The following is a 23,153-nucleotide window of genomic DNA, read 5'->3' as shown; positions in this document are numbered from 1 at the left end:
AATTGAACCAAATACAAAATAAGAATTGTTTATTACATATTTGATATTCATTTTTATACATACACTTCCATGCACATGGGGAAAAAAGCTAACTATAGCTTAATATCAATGAATACACAAAAAAATAGTATAATACATAAGCAACATGAATAATCAACCATGTATATACAATAGATAAACAAGAAAAGACATCTCAACAAAATGCATGGAAACACATATGTTCCACGAAATAAATCAATGTAATTACATTTGAACTAATTAAAAATGTCCATCTTTACTTAACTTTAAACATTTGTGTTTCAGTCCGATGGTGAGTCTGACATCACTGTTTCCAAGTCCAAAAGCTCTATCAGATGCCAAAAACAAACAACAGTGCTAATATACACTCATTGTGCTGTAACCTTTATCTCTATACTGAAATCTCTGATGATTAGTTATTCAGCTATTTTGAATCATAAAATGTTGAAGTCTGGGATGCTGTTAGACTGGAGACTGTAATGTATACTATGGCTTTTGAAAAGCTTAAATGTGTGACTTGAATCAACAGTGTTCATAAATGGTTGTTGAGTATTCTCATGAAACAAGATAGAGGAAGTAGCAGTAGAGGCTTCGACCCGGAAACAGTATTAAGGTGCAGTAAAATTATCTGTTGTTCTGTGAATGTTCACTGGTGAATTCCAGTCATTTCAATAAGAATCCACACGATCAGCAATTTCGTTTGTGGTCAAAAATGTCACTATGGGACCAAGTTGGTGTGAGGTACTTAAAGAGTTAGAAAAGTGAAAAGGTACAGCATCGTTTTCCGTTTGTTTTTCCTCTTCTCTGGTGGATGGTCCAGGCACTTCAGTGATTTTCAGGTCTACAGGAGGATTTTTATTCTTGTTCAAACTTGTATTTCAGCTTACCGAGATCCCTACAAAGTACAAAATTTACAGTTAGTAATGTTATTAAAGTGATAGTTGTGAAATTTAAATAATTTCCTCAGACTTGTGACGTTCCAAACCTGTTTGACTTTCTGTCTGTGGAACCCAAAAGCAGATCTCAGGCATAATGCAACCCCAGTCACCATTCAATTTCACTGCATGAAACACAAGCAGAAAACAAATGTGTAAATCATTCATGAAACCATTCTTATGTACACTTGTCTAGTTCAATTCAATGCAACAATTTATGTAAAAATGGCTAAGCTCCAAAAATGTCCCAGAAAAGATTGGGTTGTGTTGTAAGTCTTCTGAGGCCATATAATAGCTTTTTCCTTTTTTTTTTTTTTTTGTCGAAAAAGACTAAACTTGAAGTTATAATTCAGAGTTAAAAATGTCTTATATTCAAATGCAAATGATAAAGATATCAGAAAAAAATGCATAGCATTATTTGTGAACCAAACCTGTGATATTATTTTTCTGAGTAACATGAATGAGATTTGAGATCATGAGAAAATATTTTCAGAGAATAACTGATTAAAAACACAAGTAGCTGCTACACAGTCAAACAATACAATTGCACACAGAGAAAGTTCATAGTAATAAAGTACAGCATGTGGTGCAGGTAACTTACTGTAATTCAATGTTGCCACTGAAATGTTCAGATTATTTTAGAAATGTAATGGTTGTTCTGGGGAAACAAAAGAACAAAGCTGATTATTCACAACATAATATTTATTGACCAGTAAATGGCTTTAAAATGGTATTTGAGAGAATGAGGGCACCTGTAGTAAGTAAAGTTAGGCTAAACAAAAAAAGACCAAACTATAACCTGTTTTTGTTATTCATAACAAACGCAAGAATCGGAGAATTTTCTAAATTAGTTAGGCTATATCAGCAATTTGAAGACAGTTGTACAAAATATGTTAAATTGAATGACTAAATCTATCTAAGACAATAAGTCAATCATTTCCATTTGTTCATTAGATCAACGAAGTTAGCATCCGCGCGGGGCTAAAACCTTCATACCAGATACTGTGCAATAAACGAGTGGTAAACGCTGTAAAAACGTAGTAATGTATAATAAATTTAGTTTATATATGTGTGTGTGTTTAAATATATAGTGAGTAAACTCTGTATTTATATTTATTTGGCGAGTTTACAAACCTGGTAATGGAGAGCAGAACAAACGGCGGAAGCTTTGATGAGAGGAGCCGTTAGTTTCCTGATGACGATCAGCTGAGCTTTGTTGCGCGCGAGCAGCGCGAGGATCACTGAAGCGACGACAGCAGAGGAATAGCAGCAGTTTCGTGACAGAATAAAACTTTTCTCCTCCTGCTTCTTCTTCTTCATATAATATTATTATTATTTAGTGTTGTTGTTTAAAGTTTAAATTACTTAATAAAATAGGCCTATACTAAATATATGTAAGCTACCCAAGTGAAAAAGACTAGGTTACTGTTAAATGTATTAAAAATGCATTAAATATTTGTATTGTAGGTCTACTAAAAACACACTCAAGTACATTTTTAATACATTTAATAGTACATCTTTTTCACCTGGGTATGTATACTGAATCAAACTTGCCTATAATAATAATAATAAAAATGCATTAAAGTATATTTGTATTGTAGGTCTACTAAAAACACACTCAAGTACATTTTTAATACATTTAATAGTACGTCTTTTTCACCTGGGTATGTATACTGAATCAAACTGAATCAAATAATAATAGGATAATAATAATAATAATAGAATAATAATCTAATTCGGGCCTCACTGAACCATTGGGTTCCTCCAGATGCTGGCTTTAACATAAGAGATCTTCCAGGAACCACTTAAATGTTAAAAGATCTTCCAATAACCCTTTTATCGCATTTAAGTTCCTCTATTTTCCCCCAAAGCACTTCGAGGTCTCATGGTAATGAAAAGGTGACTCCAGAACCTCTGAACTAAATACAAAGTGCTTAAAGGATCCCATAAGTTCCAGCAAGAACCTCAAAGATTGTCAATGCTCCTCCAGTAACCCTACTATAGGAGAAAGAGCTTTGAGGCACCAAAATTACATTTTGAAGTTCCTTGAGTATCCGACAGGGTATTTGAGGCTCCTTTAGTTTTTACAGTGTAGGCCAGTAAGGTAAACCTCAAGAAACGCGCTAGCAACTGACGCTAGAGGCTGCCCACCTCCCACTCCACAGCAACCCCGATTCGAGTCCGGGTCACACACCACGTGTAACCACTGGCTCGCGACACCAGTTACAAACACTTTAGTTCTGCATTGTGTAGCTTGTGGAGTTGTTGGACAAGGGATAGCAGGCAGCAGTTTCTCTGGATCTTTAATTCCCTCTCCCATGCAAGTACAATACAGAAGGGCCAGAAAAAGAGGAGCCTGAAACAAACTCTCCCATTCAGTTACAATGCAAAAGGGAAGAGGCGGAGACAGAACAGGAAGTTGATTCTTGACATCACATCAATTAAAGGAGAAAGCACTCATTTCGGGCAGCTACATCAGGAATATGTAAATGAACAATTTTGTGTGATTTATACTAAACAATACATGCAGTTAACAGTATAATTTCTATACCCATTACTTGAACATGTTGCACTTGGTGAAAATTACCATGTGGGTCATACATGTTTGGAATGACATGAGTAAATTATTTAATTTAAGGTGAACTATCCCTTTAAGTTTTATATACAGAATGACAATAATGGCTCTTGATTCAATAAAACACATTTTGAACTGCATTTCAGTCAAACCATGTGTATCTCTAGCAACTGCAGACACTACTTTAGTATTTGATAGTGTCATACCTGTACTCTGGCCTCGGTGAGCTTGGTTCTCTGGGCTAGTTCCTCTCTGGTGTAGATGTCTGGGTAGTGTGTCCTTTCGAAGGCCTTCTCCAGTTCTTCCAGCTGCTCGGCTGTAAAAGTGGTCCGACTGCGCCTCTGCTTCCTCTTCAGGGGCAGGTCCGGTTCAGACTCCACTTCCGAGCCTTCGTCCATTCGACCTATCAGAGAGGATAGAGAACGAAAGAACTGAGTGCGATGTGAACGCCACTATAGGAGTATAAGGCATCTACTTTCCATAGAGATGCACTTCCCAGAAAGCTCTCTGCTCATGAACACTGCCATGATCATACTAATTTTGATGTGTGAATGAATGTAGACCCCCCCAAAAAAACAGATGGATGGCGGTATGGTGAAATGTAATGGATTCATGTGGCTTTCGAGCGAATATTATTTCAATGCACAGCTATTTATAAAAGCGAAGCTCTTGTAAATACAATCCCACATCAGTGCGCATCCCAGTTCGCCCCGAGGCCATAGAGGGAAAGGGGGGAGTTAATCTCCACAGACCACCTTAGCGATCCTTGTACCGGTATTCTGTGCTAAAAATGAAACAAAACTGGCACTTTGCAAATAACTCAAGTATACGATTGAGAACATTTCACTAAATGCCATCCGCAATATATTCTTGCAGTCTTTAAAATACGAGCGGTGGATTATCTGTCAAATGCAGCCATGTCAACTATAGCATTTCTGTTTAGTGGTTAGCTGGAGAAAAGATGAGAAACAATAAGCCCAAATCTGATCTAATGCTAACCAGAGGTGTGTGGGTGGCAATTCAAGCTGAGTAGCTTAGTGATGAAACAAAAATGACACATTAGTTTATCCGTGCTGTGCAAAACAGTGACCTTTATGCAGGTGTGTGAATTTCATTGCTAACTTTTTTGCAGCCGGCATTAATATTAATAGGTCCAGATTAAGTATGCTGGCAAAAAAAAACCTCACTAACAACAGAGTTTCCTTCATCCCATTCTTTAGTCACATCAAGAACATTTCCACATATAACAGGGAAGATCTTACAGCCTGTTTTTATCATTTCATTTGAGTTGATTCCTTATTTATTTCTAGTTTGGCTGGCACTGGGCTGATCCTTGAAAATCCCTTCAGCAGCATTGGGGGCCTAGCTCGGCAGACACTGGCCTTAATCCAGGCCATGACTTCCCGCTAAATTGAAGCAATTCTACATTAGTGATGGCTGAACCCTAGCTTCTTATTGGCTAATGCTGGTGTGGGCTTCCAAGACTGGCCCCTGTGAATATGGTTGATTATATAGGAGCCGAGTGGGCTGCGCTCTGCCTTTCCTTATACGTTAGGGATGTTTTTTTGCCCAAATAATCGCAATTCATCTAAATGAATCTGATATTGATTTGTACAAATTTGAAAAAAATCTCTTAAAATGAACATTTGACATTCATTGAACTGTTTCAATATACAAAAGGTTCTTTATAGTGGAAAAAGGTTCTTCAGATTATTAAATTCTTTACACTAGGAAAAAAAATGTTTTAAGAACTGTTCCGTGAAAGGTTCTTTTGGGTACTGAAAATTGCTATTCTATGGCTTTGCTGTGAAAATTCCCTTTTGTAACCTTTTGTTTGAGAGTGTATGTTGGCTAAAACTGTTCTCTGTGTACTTTATAGCATTAGCAGAATGAGTATTCCTTCAATTTTTTTTAACAAAATGGACATTATAACTGAAATGAATCTGGAATCTAATCAAAATTTAATTGAATCAGGAAATCTATATCAAAGCCCAGCCCTACACAATTTAACAGTGAGCTTCAAAACATATATTTTACACCCTAAACATTCGTTTTTTACCAGGGTCATTGGAAAGACTCAGTACAGTAAGAACTGGTTTTTCAGGCTAGGTGAAACACAAGTGGGATTTGAGAAGCAATTCAATGACAGTAAAACTTTTAGATTACAGCAGATCTGTTCATTCTGATTCTACACCATTTGGCACCTTGAGGCAAGTTAGAGAAATATAAATTCTTTCAAAAAATCATAATGTTTGAAAAATTTAAAAATTGGTTTTATTCATTTAACCAAAAAAGTTTTTTTTATTCCCCAGATATGAGTTCAAATGATTCTGAATGATTTTACATTTCTACTTTTTTATATGAAAATGTCATGTTTTTTCTTTGCCAGTGTCACCTGACATTGGTTTGGTTACAACAACAAATGCTAACCAAGGGCACCACCAGATTACAGAATGAATATGTTTGCAAGTCACTATATTTGTTTGTTGGATGATTGGACAGAAAGTCCCAAAAATAGCCTCCAAACAAAAGCCCAACAATGAAAGAGCCATCAAAGTGGCTTCGACTCTAGGCCAGCTCTGTCTTTTAATTAAACAAGGAATTATGGGATTACAGGGAGGTTCTCATTACAGGCCACTTGAGGAGTCCTCTGGTAGATGTCTTTTTGTCTCCCAGAGCTCACGCTCAGGAATTCTCGACGGATTACACATGGCCGTAGGACATGAGGCCGCATTAATTAAATCAATTCCTTTGCCTTTTCTTTTAAGATTCATTTTGCCAGAATTCTCCCCTCATCCAAACACTCAGCTAAAAACATACTCAAGTATACATATATATTGGAACTCATGTTCTTTAAATCCCTTTGTTGGTTTTGGAGAAATTGTGACAAAGTGATTTGGTTTTGACTCGCCATGACGACCACTTAAGGCTGGTGCAGTGATCTATACTGATTGTTTTTTCCAAAAGGTAGCCACCGCTTTTATTGAAGACACAACATGGAATTTATTTGTCTTCCCTACATGCTGCTAGCACTAGTAACTACCCAGAAATAAAAACCAGCATGCCGTTTCAAACCTGCATTTCTTTTCTTCTATGGACCACAAAAGAAGAAATTGTGAAGAATGTTTTTGTCCATGCAATGAAAGTCAATGGGGTCCAAAACAAAACTGCCATATAGACCAAAAAAAAAAAAAACATATCTTAATTTAATTTCAACAGATGAAAAAGTCATGAGGGTGAATAAATAATCCAGTGAACAATCCCTCTACTTGTGGTAGAAAATCAAACTTGACTACCGTTTAAAAGTTTGGGGACAATTTTTTTTATTTCAAGAAATTATTACTTTTATTCAGAATTGAATTCAATTGACCAAAAGTGGCAGTGAAGACATTTAGGTTACAAAAGACTTGAACTTTTGAACTTTCAATTCGTCAAATTTTCGCAAAAATATTATTACAACTGTTTTCAACATTGTTAAGAATTTTTTCTTGAGCAGCAAATCAGCCTTTTACAATGATTTCTAAAAAATATATATATTTTTTTATCTTACATACCCAAAACTTTTAAACAGTGTATATCCAGCCACAATTACCAAAGTAGATTTGTTTCGAGACAAGCCATCAGCTTCTCGGTTTCCCCACATTTTTACCTTCAGACAGATGAATGAAAATCAGGGGGACAAATCTAAGAAACCCAATTTGAAAGTCTACAAGCTTGATGCATTGGTCCCTGCATGACTGATGACTATGTATTCTGCCACATCTCATTCTGCCCTTGTCACAACAATTACGATGTCATTTAGCTGCCATAACAGAAAACCCACAAGCTGCTCCTCAGCCAGCCCTGCAGAGACAGATAAAACCAGAATAAGTTTGACAGCACTCTCCTGCTAAAGGTCAGCATCTATCGCTCTCCTACTCGTAGTATAATGAGGACAGGATTATGGAAATGAAACAGACGCTGATGCAGATATGCGTCTAAACCTGGACCTCATCTTTGTCTCTGCGAGATCCCGCGATTGACATGCTGGGTCCCATCACACGAATGAGACCATGGCTAGTACCCAGATCTGTCGAATGTGCTGCGGCATAAATATAACGGAGTATGAAAATTTTTGTCTCTGATGGCCTGGAGCAGACAGCAGCGAAAGCTTTTGAATAAAGGTAAATAGAGCAAAAACTGGGTTTTAAAAATAAAAAGAACGCTTTGGCCAAACCTCTAATCGGAAAAGAACAGGAACATTTAATTACAATAAGACAACACTCTTAAATCTATTAAAAAGTTGAAGGAATGCTGATAAAATGTTTTTATCTTAAAATGTGGGCTTAATTAAAAATTCCCTGTGAATATTACTCCTTTATCCATGTAGTCCTCCAGGGTTCCCAGGATATTGTTCAACTCAATATGTTTCAAGCAAAAGGATGCAAAAACACAGCATGATTTTCGAAACGAACAAGATAATCTGACAGCAAATGAGCGATGTTTTCATTCAAACAAGCTCTGACAAGAACCCAAATCCTATTATTTTACGAACTTAAAATTGTCTCTTTGCATCCCCTCAGTTATTAAGAGTGAACGTGCCCCATGGGATCAACCTGATTTGAAGCACTTACACATCAAAGGCAGTTAATCAGAGGAGAATTGGCCTAATATATCTTGAATAGGAATTCGATTAAAAGCCCTTTGGTGAAACTGAACCAGAAGAGTGGCTGCAACACTTTCAAACTGATTCACGTAGATTTGCTTCATACAGCCAACCTGACTGAGCTTTTTTTGTTGACAGCTGGGCATAAAACTCCCCGAGAGGCTACACGGCGGACAGTGATTAACCGCTACGGGTGAGGAGTGACTAAGGCCAAAGAGAAGTCATGACCACCCAACATAAGCCTTCAGACCACTTCCATCACCGATGAGCCTGTGAGCAGATGGGATATTCATCATCACGGCCACACTCAGACCTCTTTCTCCTCTCTGTTGTCTTTTTATTTTCATTCCCTCGTTCTCGCTCTCTCTCGCCCTAACCTTTCCTGCCACAGTTTCTATGTAAAGAACTAAAGGGCCTCGGGTAAAGTGTTCGTCCACAGCTGCACATTCCACTAAGCTTAGCATGGTAGCACACATTTACACATTTGTCTTCATCAGAGTTGGCTCTCAAAACAATATTGTACTCAGGTTGGTCCGGTATTTCTGAGGCACACAACTGGCCTCCTTGTTTCCGACACATATGTACTCATCTTTAAGAGTCCAACTGGGTAAATCACACCAATGATTGTCCCATTTATTTCTAAATTATTACACTTATACATTCATATGTGGATCTATTTACAACTACTGTTTCATTCAAACTGTCATCCAAACATATCTGCACTCTCGGGCTATATAAATAAAATACTGTATAGATATATTCTTGCAGCCGCTTAAACATTCGTTTGCTCTTGCTTCCAAACAATCTCTGTGATTTAAGGTTATAAAAACCATAACTTCTAAAGAAAATGTCTGTGGTGTTTGCCAATCTCCACAATGCAAGGAGGTTCTAGGTAGTTACCATTAGTGATACACCTACATTTTGATAACCAAAAACCAATTTGACTGCAACAACAAAAAATGATTTTCCGTTTAGCCAAAATCATTGATCGAAACAGTGATCAATGACACGTTTGGACTTTATCAGTGTCTATTTCGTACACACAACATGGACTAAAATTAAGCATGTTAGCAGAGTAGATGCATTACACAGTGACCAAAAATTCTGATTAATAATTCTTATAATAAGTAACATTTCGAGAGACGGCTCATTGCTGAAAAATTGTACTAGGTTTATCATCTATAAACACGACACCCTGAACAGCATAAGGAGTACAATAACCCAATCACCCAAAATTAAATACAGAAAATGTATTTCCAGTTTTTGGCTAGAGCCGAAACGTTTGTCAACTTTATCTCCTGTCTAATAAAAGATTTTTAGAGTGCAGACTTTTTTTTGTGTGCAATTTTGGTGTATTCATTTTGCTGTAAGTTGGTTGCTATGTGGTATACTTACTGGCCCAAGTCAAAAGATGCCATCCCATAGTCTCTATGATATTGTGGGCCATACATATGACTGAGGACCCTTCTTCAGTGTCAGTCAAAGGGATTGTTTCACTACCTTATTGTCCAATAATCATAAATTTGATTTAAAAAGCCACACAGTTTGATGAATCATTTATGTTTGCAGCACAGTGTAGGATGTTATGTGCCACAGTTTAATACCTATATGGTTAGGAATTTACATAGTAAAGGTATGAGCAAAGGTAAAGTAATGGTGATGTTACTAATTAATTTGGGTTATTCCAAAGATGAATCAAATTAAATACATGACAATGCTGAAAAACTGATGATGGTCAAACTTAATAGCATTTATTATTCAACACTAAAAACTATAACACCGTTAACCATAATGAATAGTTTTTTTTTTTGTTTTTTTTTTAACTGAATGCTACAAAACACAATAGTCCTGCTCAGTTCAGATTTGCTTTCTGCTTCACATTCATTAATTTCTTTCCATGGAATAAAAGAGGGAAAGCGGCGTAATTTTGGCTCCCACAACAAACAATTAGCCCTCTTTTCTTTTTTTTAGCATTCAAAAACATTTGAGAGAAAGAGAGGGAAGATGTGAAGGAGAGGTGATGGGTGATGCTCTTTTATAGGTCCTGTCATGTGTATGAAGGCTCAGTGGGCTTTTTGTCCAGCATGCCTGTGTGAGAGTGTGCTCACCTTAAACAACAGAGAGACTCGGGGGCCTCCGTGGCCTTTCAGGCCCAATAGAAGACGCACCTTAGGGGGCCATTTAAGCCTGAAAAGAGGCCTGACAACCCTGTGCAGCTCTGAGGGCATCAATAAATGCTGACATATTGACTCTCTGTGCCCAAGCGCCACTGGAAAATGCTGCCTGAATATGAATCCATTTAGGAGCAGGGAAAAGGGGGTGGCAGTGCAGAGAGACAGCGAGAGGGAGACTCTAAGGATGGCTTGTGTCTCTTGGGTTTTGAACGTTCTGGAATGTGGTGACTGAAAGGGAGTTTTGACAATGAAACTATAACTATTGACAGATAGGATAAAGAATGTGGAACATGGAATATGTTAGGATAATAAGACCTACTTTGGATATCATGTTAAAGAAATCATGTTTTGCTTTTAGTTATCAGATCCACACAGAACATCAATGTGAAGATTCTGTTCTGCTGTATTTCGCTACACTGCTATTTAAGAACAACTCTGAAATGGTTCTTAAAATATCTTTAGGCAATTGGGAGGCGGGGGGGGGGGTGTTCTTTATAGATATGTGCAGCGCTGTCAATTTGGTGGGAAGTGCTGACTTAACTTGGTCAATGGAAGCCGTAGAGAGCTCTAATTTAGTTTCTAGCTGCGAGAAACTGAAAGGCAGGTGTCCGTTTACTTCCCATCTCATTCTTTCTTTTTCATATTGAGTTTTCATTTCCTGGGATTGAGATCCCGCTAATTGAGGTCAAAAGCAATCAGCACTGTGGAACTTAATCAAATATCTAAAAGGTGAGAAAGACGACAAAATCAGCCATTTAACCTACCGTGCCTATAGCTTATTAAACTACAGTGTGTGTGTGTGTGTGTGTGTGTGTGTGTGTGTGTGTCAGAGAGGACTGAAAAATGAGCATAATTCATCCTTCAGCACATTTCAGTTGGAATAGGAATCTGTACACCATGTAAGATTTTAACTGCCCCACATGATACATCATAAGCAGAAAATTAATTTACTCATCTTCATATTGTTTCGAACTGAAAAAGAAATATGTGGTGTAGGATTTACTTTAAAACAATTTTCACCCAGAAATTGCTAGTAAATACCCACAAATAATTACAAAGAAATAGCAAGTAACAGTAAATTAATCTTGAAATTGAAGTAGAAAGATAGTATTTTCTTGTAAAACGTATACTCTAATAATCTTTACTTTATTCTCAAGTTCAAAATATATATATATATTGAAAAATTTCATTTTTGTCCGTACAATAAAAGTTAATGTGGTACAATGTCATTTTGGGCCCATTTTCTTTCATTGCAGAAGAAAAAAGAAAGTCATACAGGTGGAATGACATGAGAGTGAATAAATACTGTACATTTTCTGTTCCCCGGTCATAAATATTAGAACCAGCTCTGACACAAAATGCCATTGTTAATATCCATTGGCCTCAGATAAAAGTTTCCTTGCATTACTGCAATAAAGTAAATTTGCAGAAAACTTTATGCTTCTCCATGTGAGGCCTTCCCTGTAAATACTTACAGTAAAACTGCAGCTGAACTTAATTCCATCCTCACAAAGATGTGTGTGTTATCATGGCTTTATGTCTTAGCAAACTACCATTTATTAAATGCAAAGCCTTCATCCGCTTTTCCCACAGCGGTGGCGTGTGTCTCTTCTTGAGATAAAACAGTTGCATAAACAAAAAAAATGCTGAATGTCAATTTTACCACTGACTTAGCTTATAGGAAATAAATCTTAATATATCAATGTGAGCTTTAAGTGGACAGCCTAGGGCTTAAATACAAATGCCAAAAGTGAAAATAAATAAAAAGGCATAATCATATTTCCTAAAGAAAAGCAAATAAATAGTCAGAGATGAAGAAAAAGTGATTTGAAATGCATCTATATATTGCATCTTAAAGAAGAGGTAAGCTTTTCTTTGAGCGGTCTGTCAAAACACAGACCCTATAACATAAATAAGGGGCTCTGATGTCTTTACGTGCAGACCCGCTAAATACAATTCAATGGGGGGGCCATAATAACTCAACGCTGCACCCAGAACAGTTTTGAAATGACAAATCTCATATCAAGAGATGCAAAAAACTGTGAGCAGTACTTGCTTTTGTATACTGCAGGGTGAGAGAAAAAAGTCCATGTGGAAAGAGTAGCCTGAAGAAAAACTGACAATGGCTGCATAAATAAGCCCATTAGTTAAAAATGTACGACAAGTGCCTTGTTTGAAGCCAGCATGGGGAGAAGGGAGCGGGCTAGACTCCCTCACAGCTGCCCGGCCCCTCTGCTGCTCTCACACTGCCCAGCACATTCACCATTTAAGTTGGTGGAAAAATCTGAGCAAATTTCTGATTTGCAACACTCTAGGAACATGTTTATTGTCTTTGTGTGAGTGCAAAACACACATATAAATAAAGCTAATGAAGAATCTCGGGGTGAAGCCGCTAAAGAGCATAAAATGAGAAATTTTATGGCCATAAGTAGCGTGGGCTGACGCTGATTTTTAAGCCATTGGACCATGTGGTTCGGCACTAATCACAGGACTGATGCAGCGCAATTGCCCTCCTCACTTAATTACTGTTACCTATAAAATGGGCCATGCTTCTTTAACTGGACAGATTTCTACGGGTTTTTTTGTTACCATACATATTATTATGGAAGTACCAACAGTTATTCGTAATCATGGTCTTTAGATTGAAAATCTAACTTCCACAATGAGAATTTTAGAGTTAAAAGATCTTTTAAATGGCTTTACATAACACCGTTTTCAACTAAAAACAGAAAACTTTTCATCTGTTTTGGCCGTTCATTTAGCCTACAAACTAGCGTAATTTTGGGGGCCTGAAAAAACGCAAACTTTTGAAAACGGGGTTCAAAGTGCACATTTTTAAAAATTATTCAGTTATCGTTTCCGTGCAAACTACAAAAACATAAATTTTTCAAAACGGTGAAGTAATCCGCATGCATATTACGTGTTCAGTATATAGGCGCATAGTGTTTCTTTACAAACACTTATTTTACTTTATTATGCATGGCATCACCACCTACTGGCCTAGCATGCATAATACAGCGTTTTTAGTCGTTTTCGCGGATCCGTGTGAACGAGGATCGTTTCGACAACGTTGTCGTCTGCACGCGAAAAACGATTTACAATTACACAAAACAACTGTAATGAGGAAAACACATAAATCACTTGTTTGTACGCATCGCTCTGTTTCTGAAAGACTTGTTTTTGGAGCTGGCAATGTGAAAGCCATTCTCGAAGTATTCTCATTTTTTAGCCAAAACTAAATTGCTTTGATTCATGTCTAAACAAGAGTCAACATTGTGGACCGGAGGAGAATGCAATTATACTTCTTGTGCCAGACAGAAAGCAATGCATGCTTCCTCTGCTTTCACTGGCCTCTTTATGGGTCCTCAAAAAATAGCCCAATATAGATATGATGTTTGTGTAAAGGGACAAGTAAACAAGGCTGCTTGAAAATAACACAGAGAAGACAGCCAGAGGGTATAAATGAATACAAAGAAGTTACAGAAAGAAAAAAAGTTTCTGGCCCTATATTTGTTTTCAACATCAAACTGCCTCAACCTGATCTGTAAACTCACAGCTGAAATATTTAGTTGTAGCACATCGCAATAAACTCAAGCTAAAGACAAACATTGCCAATAATCCTGTGCTCTTTTAATTGCAAACAAGCATTTGAAAATAAAGCAATAAAATCGATTAAATTATTTGGTAGATTCCTAATTCATTCAAACAGTGCTATTTAACCAGATATGACATTAAAGTTGAAAAATTAAACACACCGCGTGTCTACATTTTGAAACCTTAAACCTTTACATGGAAGCCCTATAAATCCCATTGCCTGCATTAAGACAAAATTCAAATCCTACAAACAGGCAATTTCAAGTCATTCACTTGGAAAATGCTCTGTTTAAAATGTCAAAAGGAGGGTGACTCTTTTCTTGTGCTCTTAGATTACCATATTTCTCTCAGGCTTGTGACACCTGCAGCCCACTGAGGGCGTGCAGAACATAGGACTTTACTTCAAACAGCCCAAAGGGCTGTGGGTTTGGGTATTGACTGGGACTGAGCTCGTCCAGCTTGGACCCCTCCTACCGCAGATGTACATTAATGCAGGAGAAATACAAATCTGGGCAGCAGAAAGAAAGGCAGTTCCTTTTAACATGCTGTTGTCTAGCTTGATCGTGTCAGTTTGAGGGAGCCCATTCAAAGGTATTCATGCATCTGCTTTTGAGGAACAATGGCAGCTAGTTTATAAACTGTCTCTTTTGGCTGCCTAAAGGCTTTAGACACCATTGTTTTGCTCCTCTTAATAAACTTTTGGAGGAGTTCATCAACTTGCCTGAATAGCCTACGCAGAGAGGCCAAAGACACAAAATAACAGACGGTTGGCTTTCCCCTTTTCTTTCTCCCTTTTGAAGTGACTGTCTTTAAATCAGGAAAGAGGGCTGTCAGACACCAGAATAATTTTTGGTCAAACAAAAAAGCAAACCGCAGAAGGAACAAAAGTTAATTCACAGAAGAATGGAGGACTTGACTTTTTTAATGAAACTGATAGAGGTGCACCTTGAAACATGGTTTAAACTCTCTAACATCACATGGTCGATTTGTTCCTACATTAATTAATGAGCTAAATGATAATTAATGGCCTCCATTATGCAAATCTTGATGGGATTTTAGTCAGAGCAGCTTGAATTCAAGTAGGCTACTTTATTTAAAACCTTTTGTCTTATAGGTCAAGTAAAAACGTTTACTACAAATTAGTCTAAACTTCAGGCCAGAAAAACAACAACACTGAAATGGACAAAAATGTTCGCTTTTTAATTTTTGCTTATTTAAATTTTATTTAGAAAATAACAGAGCCATACTTTTTATCTTACTTTTTTTTTTTTTTATTAAAAATAAATAAATACACATTATGGCCAAAAGGCTATTTCGACTTCCATTTTCAAACAGAGCCAATCCCGTTATTTTTGTCTATTCAATGACCCTACATTAATAGTGTTTATTTAGCGCATTTGTACACGGACACCTGCAGTGGATAAAAAATGTCGGAGCAAATTCTCATTTGCCCAAAACACATAGGCCTACGTGGACCTATACGTTTCAACATTTGTCCTCAAAAAGTTATCGACAAATGGTTACTTTTCCTTTGGTCTGTTTATGAGTGCCCTGAACCACGTTTGGCACTCCTTCTTTGTGGAAGGATTCCCTTTTGTTAGATGATCAGTCTCCCATTGGGTCTCCAGACAGGATTCTTGGCATTTGTCGGCAAAAATGAAAGAAGGATTAAGGAATGGCTACTGAACACTCCATGGTAAAGGAGTGGGCAGCAATTCCCCCGATTCAACCCCCCCTCTTCCACTTTGGTAACTCCTCTTTTCGTATATTTGTATTCCCAAAGAGGCCATTAAAGCTGGTTTGAAAGCGATACGAACAATAAGATCAAAATCAACAAGTCGAGTCGAATGTTGAACGTTTGCAAGTCTTTGCTTGTTTCCTTAATTTGAACACCCATAAGAGACAATTAAAGCATACATATATTAATTGCCTTTTTGCCAATAATTCCGTCTGATTTTTACGCATATCCAATATTGTTGAAATGCGTTTATTTTACAATGTAGTCGTGTTATTTTTACTCGCGGCTACTCAATATATTCCTAATATTTTGCAGCTACAGCCTGCTATAAAATATGATGTATAAAATATTATATAAAATATTATGTCATGCTACATTCACGTAGTTTCAGAAATAAAGTAACAATTGGCTTAATTAGTTCTCAACCGATCCGCGTTGTTGATTTCGAAATGGTATTTAAATGTCTTGGACTAATGAATGAAACATCTAGGTTTTTATATGGGGTCACCAAGAGTCCCGTGCTCTTCCACTTATACAGGGCACCGTATACAACAGCGCAAAAGCGATGGCGAGTCCAGGGCATCAAAAACACTTTTGTGACATTACATAGGAAGCCCGGAGGCCAATACATTTATTAGTGTCAGCAGGAGTTTTCCCTAGTCGTTTGTTCGTTTTGTTCTTCTGCTCTAACAGGATGCCAGCCCCCTCAACTCTCTAGCACAGTGCAAATCTCTGACATCTAATTGTATGATTGCCCAAAACATCCTATAGGTTGCAGGTATGTCAGGACTTCCTAAATGAAAACGTAATGGTTTCATTTTTATTAGTTTTGATTGTTATTGAGTGGGAAAGGATTGTGCGCTTACTTTTTATGAGAAGGGGGGAAAATCGCCATGTCTTCTACAGTGGACATATGAATTTCACTAAGTATGCCGAAATGTAAGATTGTCCCTTTTACAAAATAATAATAATAAAGAGAAAAAACAGCTGATATCCAAAAGCCATTCGCCTATGTGCACTGAGATAGTCCTTGTCCCACATGGCAAGAAATATTTTAATTAATAGACAGGCCGTCTTGAAAGCAGCACTGGCAGTCTGTAATATGATGAACTCCCATTGTCGTGGTGTCACCACCAATGTTTCCGATAAGAAAAAGCACCCAAGGATCAAAGACTATAAGCCTCTCAATTTCCTCCAGACGCCTCGACTTTTCTGCACCTACTTTCTATTTTTTTTTTTCTTCCTCTCTCCCTTAAACATCTGAAACACACCAAATCCTCTTCATTGCATCTATAGGATCCGCCCCAGGTTAACAGGTCAGCAAAGCTGTTGAAAATAATTGCATATTAATATTCTGTTCAAGGGGACTTACGCAATATTTTGACATTTTCTAAATGATTAACGTCAAATTTATATTCTTAACGACTGGCTGTGATATGACGCTATCCAGACACTTTGACTCGAATATTTTCGACTATTTTTGCCGTACACAATATTTAGAAATATTTATTAAACAATCCACATACAACATGCTATTTAATCAATGATAGACGGAAATAATCTATCAAAACGATCCCAAAACAAATTCAAGGAGAGAGGTGTAAGAGATGATTTTTAAAAGCTATCAAAAGATGTGAGGAAAACAGAAACTGTATTCGACATTTTACGACATTCGATTCGTTCCACGAATTAAAGACCCGGATTTGGCGCAGGCCTAGTTTTTGTATGAACTCATCCTGGGTGTACGTTTGGAAAATAATTTCCTCAGCAAAGTGCAGGACTGAAGTTAACTAGCATGCAGAGCCGGATTAACGCAAAGGCAAACTAGGCACGTGCCTAGGGCCCGATTGGCGGGATGGGGCCCAGACAGAGGGACAAAAAAAAAAAAAGTCCTATCTACAATTTATTTCAATATTTATTAGTTAACTAAAAATAGTGACGATGTTTATCTTAACCATAGACTGTTACATTACTGCAGTTAAACCAATGAATGTGTCCGTTACAAAGCGGGTGCCGGCTTCTGAAAGTACAGGTATGTGTAACGAACGCATCCATCAGGTGCTGCGAGGCAAAAGCCTAATAAGCACACAAAGAAGCACTGCTCAAAATGCAGGTGTGTGAGTTGTCGTCATCTATTTTGGAGTGATTGCAATGTATTCTAAATATAAACTTGTACTGTAGATCAGCGTCATTTCTGGAAAAATCATTCACCGCTTTATTACGAGTTTAAAAGAGCGCGAGCGTCATTAACGTGCCCAGACGCGACGCTTTGAATTTGCGCGTACAATGAATAACATAGCTGACTAGTAAAAAAGCTACAAAATTAAAAGACAAGACGTCTGTATTCTAAGTTAAAAAGCCAACACACTACAATATTTTTAAATGTTTCAAATAAAGGATCTCATATCTATGGGTCTATCTTCTAAATTCTGCTGCTGATTAGATTCCTGACATTACGCCAATAATATCAGTTTATATATTTTTTTTCTGCTCAGTAGCGATCGTGTTTTTCTCTTCCACTTGATTTGTGTATAACATATTTAAGGTAGCAATGCAATATAAAGCACATATGCTCATCTACTGAAGTGTGATTCTGGAACTGTGAATAAATTGAACAAAACAGCAAAATAACAACAACAACAACAACAATAACATCTTCATTAAACAAAAAAGAGATTACCTTAGATAAAGTTTGATTAATATGTACATACAGTACCGGTAAAAGTCTGGACCCATTACTATTTTTAATGTTTTTGATTATTATGCTCTACAAGCCTGCATTTATTTGATCAAAAATACAGAAAAAAAAGAAACAGGAATATTCAGCAAGGATGTGTTAAATATATAAAAAGTGATAGTGAAGACTTTTTTAAAACAACTTTTTAATAATCAAAAATCCTGAAAAAAAGTATCACAGGTTATAAAATAAATATTAAGCACCATTTCTAACATTTGATAATAAATCAGAATATTATAAAGTTTTCTGAAGGATCACGTGACACTAAATTCAGCTTTGCATCACAGAAATATAACGTATAGTAAAATAGAAAACCATTATTTTAAATTTTAATAATATTTCACTATATTATTTTTTCTGTATTTTTGATCAAATAAATCCAGGCGTGATGAGCATAAGAGACTTCTTTCAAAAACATTAAAAATAGTAATGTGTCCAAACTTATGTAGTACTGTGTAAGTAAAAATATACTGCTTTTAAAATTAAATGTTGTATAAAAAGGTTAGGAATCATATTTGTTTCAAGTGTTTTTTTATTGGGGGTGGGGGGCCTCCAACATGAATTTTGCCTAGGGCCTCCTAATGTCTAGAACCGGCCCTGCTAGCATGTAATTCAGTTACACTGCAAATGTTTCACGAGGCAATGCCGTTGACACTAAACAGGCGCTCTGGTGTCATGATCTCTGGATTAGCATATTTCACAGCATAGTCTCATCATTAGACGATGATCTTGCAAAGAGATTGCTTATACAAACGCCAGACTTGTTCTATTATTCGGGAGAATTCTTACTGTCTCTCATTACTGTCCAACAACAGTTTTATCATATTAGGCATATATGTGCATTTTAATAACATCTGCTGGCATTCGAATAGCAGGAAACGTTTATAGCAGTGTCCACGCTACAACATACCTACATTTTACTTTGATAAATTATGTCTACTAACAGTGAAAAGAAAAAAATAGAATTACCAGAAGCTACACATAATACTTGCACATGAACTTATTCTAACGTATTTTGTATTGAACTATAATTCTGTGAATACATATTTATTTGAATACTGTAATAATAATAATAATAATAATAATAATAATAATAATAATATAAATATTAATAGTTATTTTATTATTATTATTATTATTATTACAAAACGCCCCCCATCTCAAACTTCCAATGAAATGTGTTGGGTATAGCAGTGTAGGGGAAAGGGGAGGTTAATCCGAGTTTAATACATTGATGCACAGCGCAGGACCGCGGCAGTGATGATTGTGTTATCTCTTCCCAACATTTGGGTCTCCCTCAATTTCAGCCCAGCCAAATAGCTGCGAGAAAGTGCAGATGGAGTGACTCTCGATGCCTGAGGAAAAAATATTAATAGCTAAATAACTTCCCCATACTTTCACTAAATCTCTCTCTCTTTCTCTCTCTCTCCCCCCCATTCCAGATGGATTTGTTTGAAGTGGTCTCTCGACTCATCCCATGGTCTTCTTTCTTCAAACGAAGCTTATTTCAAAGTCTCAAGTATACAGTAACTTCGGTTTCTCTACAAATATCTGGGAACTACCCGCTTGCCAACACTTTGCATTCTTTCGATGTAATTGGTCTTTTGCAGCATTCTCGAAAGGAATGACGAATGCTAATTAAACATTCATCAATGCCGCCTTCATCTGCTATCGGAATTATCGTAAATAACCTAGGCTACTAGTTTCCTAGTTAAAAAATTGGACATGAACGCCCTCTCAAGTCAAAATTTGAATGCGATGAGCTCGTAATCACGACTTCAGAAGTGGGAAGTATGAAATTTCTTATAGCACGTGAAGGCAAATAGGCCTATCCGCCACACAGCAAAAAAAAAAAAAGTAAGAAATGCACGTAATTCACCGATTTGTTTAAACGATATTTTTTTTTTCGTTCTTGTGGGATTAGTCCCTAAACGCCAATTGGTTTAACCAACTGATGTCAAATGGGCAAATCAGTCAATCTCCATTAATTGGCCGACACATTTTTCTATGGGTCAAATGACATTTTATTGGTCGAGAAGGCTAAAGCACCACATGTGCGCCGCCTTTCATACTCAGATTCAAACACTGATGTAAGGGTTATGTGAATGTCAGAACGTGAAAAATAGGAGCACAACAACTGTGAAAATTCGTTAAATACAAAATGACAGGTATGCTTTTGGGGCAGCTCATTTCAGAAGTTACTAAATAGACAGACTTATGTTTTAAACCAGCATGGTTAGACCCATTTATAGACAAAGAGTGGAGTTTTGGCTTGGTTATGAAGCCAGGACTCACTTCTCTTTGTTCAATAATTTCACACCCATAGTAATACAAAACTGCCCAATTTGTCCACAAATAGTCTGCTTGGGGTCTCATTCATTTGCCATGTATTTGTGCGTCAAATCAACTAAAATAGACCAAAAAATACAATAAAACAAATATACGAACAAGTGTGAGAAAAAGGAAAAAAATCTCAAGAAATTGTGCCGAAGGCTAGCCAGTGAGGGCCGTTTGAAAAGATGAAAGCGAAGAGAAAGAAAAGGCTCAATTTAATCTGCTTTAAAACCTTTCAAAATAACGTTGTGCTTGGAACTCAGGCAGTGAGAGCTGATTGGGGATAAATAAGTTTCTTGCTATGCCTGTGAGCTATTACACCCATCTCCAACACAGCCGCTTGTTCAAAAGACACGTTTTCATTACGAACTCTAATAAGTCTTAACATTATTAAATGCCAGTTGGATGATCAAGTGAAACAAGCCCTGAGAAGAAATCTTTTTAAGTCTTGAAAAATATTGCACTTTAGCCCCATCTCTCTTGTATGACACTGGATAAAGCTAAATGTGAAAAGACATTTCACAAAATGTAAGACAAATGTGGAGTAAATTGGGAGATGTAAATAAACATTAGGCTACTGATATTTAGGCTACACAAATTATTCATGAATCCTAGCAGAAATGCATGCATTCATAAGTTTCAAATAGGCCTATTCATTTTCTCAACCCACAGCGTTTAAGGCAATAGCAAAAATTTCTAATCACGGATTGTCACTTCGCATATCCGTAATCCAATAGCTGTGGCTCCCGCTGGCCTCTGAATAAAGTCCACAGAGGTTGTATGAGGGTTTTGAGTTTGCGCGCGCACGCACACATACTCGTAAACACAAACGTGGGTTCTAAAACGATACAAATTTGAGATCAATCGAGCACACAGTCATGTTAAAGGCCATTTTAAATAGTGCAGAACGCATCCTCTGAATTAAAAAAAAAACCTTTGCCATATTTTACAATTGAAAACATTATTATTCCATGTAAAAATTTACTGAATACGAATAAAACCGACGCATTTCCTATAGCCTACCAATTACCGATTAATGTTGCATTAATTTTAATGTTGAAGTAACGTAATAGCGTAATGACGGGCCGAGCACCTCCTATCTAAACCACCTCTCTAAACGTCAGCTATAGAAACACAATAGTGATTCCAAAAAGAGCAGTGGGCATTTCCAAACAAGAATAAAACATTTTGCACCCTCCAAATCTCATTCTATTCCAACAGACGATTCCATAATATTACAAAACTATCTACCAGCAGGGTGTATTGAATAATTCATCTCTCTATAGTCCTCCTCTTGGCCTTTTGTTAAAAGTTTTTCCCCCCTTTACGGGTTTTTGAATGTGAAAGGAAGGCTTCATTCCTTCTTTCGAAGCCTTGATTTAGATTCCTCGCTCCAAAAGACCTTCAGTGAAGCAGAGATCTTTGGACTGAGGTTCATCTTCAAGTGTAAAGAAAAGCGACTGTCTCAAAACGAAAATGTTTTTTAGCGCTATTATTTTAAGCAAACAATACGACTTGTCTTTTTGTGGTTAATTATTCTACCGAGATAAAACAATGGACACGGCTATAGCCTATAACAGCTCAAAAAATAAACTATTGTGTTATTTCATAATAGTGAAAAAATTAAATAAAATCGAAACCACCTAAAAATTATTCATATTATTACAGTGTTATAGTGTAAATGCTCATTACTCTTTGCCAGACGCAAGGTCTGTTAACGTGCGAATAAGCGTGCCGAATTATCGCGAGAACCAGCGGGCAATGCTGAACTTATGGGCTGTAATTGATATTGATTGCCACATCGGTCATCTGTCAGTTACCGTTTCCTCGGCGTCAAATCAAATGAGTCTGTTATACAAATAGATCAAGGCCTAAATACCATCCGTCAGAGCCAGTATAAATACACACTAAATCAAATTACTAAATGACAGTTGAACAAGCAGAGAAATCTCAAGCGATGGGAAAGACGCTGAGCACTGACACAAAAAGCACACACCGATTTATTGTGCAGATTTAACAGATGCCCAATAAACTCAAGCGCAAAATTTATTTAAACAAGTAGTCAGGTGTGGGTTTTTTTTTTTTTTTTTTTTTTTCTTCTTCTGCATATAGCCTACAATCAGAAGACAATTTAAATGATTTACCTTTCTCTCCCAGTATGCCGTCAATGCTGTGCTTGGTTTTTTTCTCCCCACTGTCATCTTTTTTGTCGCAATCGTCCTCATCGTCTTTTTTGCCGAAACGCGCACGTAGAACCCGGCTGATAGAACTTACTGATGGGATAATTAAAATAATAATAATTATTATAGTAGGGAAATAATAATAATAATAATAATAACGTCAACATTACCCATACTTGTAATTTATAAACTATTATAGCCTACAAATAATAATAAAATAATC

At 36.8% G+C, this 23,153-nt stretch overlaps 1 protein-coding gene across 2 annotated transcripts in view; it reads right to left on the bottom strand.

Moving 5' to 3' along the window:
- pax7b (paired box 7b) overlaps window positions 1-23,153 on the bottom strand; it is a 59,785-nt gene that overhangs the window by 34,737 nt on the left and 1,895 nt on the right. For both annotated transcript variants that reach the window (XM_081387653.1, XM_081387654.1), the window contains exons 4-5: window positions 22,895-23,023; window positions 3,735-3,931 (exon numbers count right to left, since the gene is read on the bottom strand). In XM_081387653.1, the coding sequence (XP_081243779.1) occupies window positions 3,735-3,931; window positions 22,895-23,023 (326 nt within the window). The remainder of the gene's footprint in view (window positions 1-3,734; window positions 3,932-22,894; window positions 23,024-23,153) is intronic.

The sequence above is a fragment of the Scardinius erythrophthalmus genome, assembly GCF_964197995.2.
Source record: "Scardinius erythrophthalmus genome assembly, chromosome: 15".
In the NCBI taxonomy this organism is placed as follows: domain Eukaryota; kingdom Metazoa; phylum Chordata; class Actinopteri; order Cypriniformes; family Leuciscidae; genus Scardinius; species Scardinius erythrophthalmus.
This window is presented reverse-complemented; position numbering and strand designations above follow the sequence as displayed.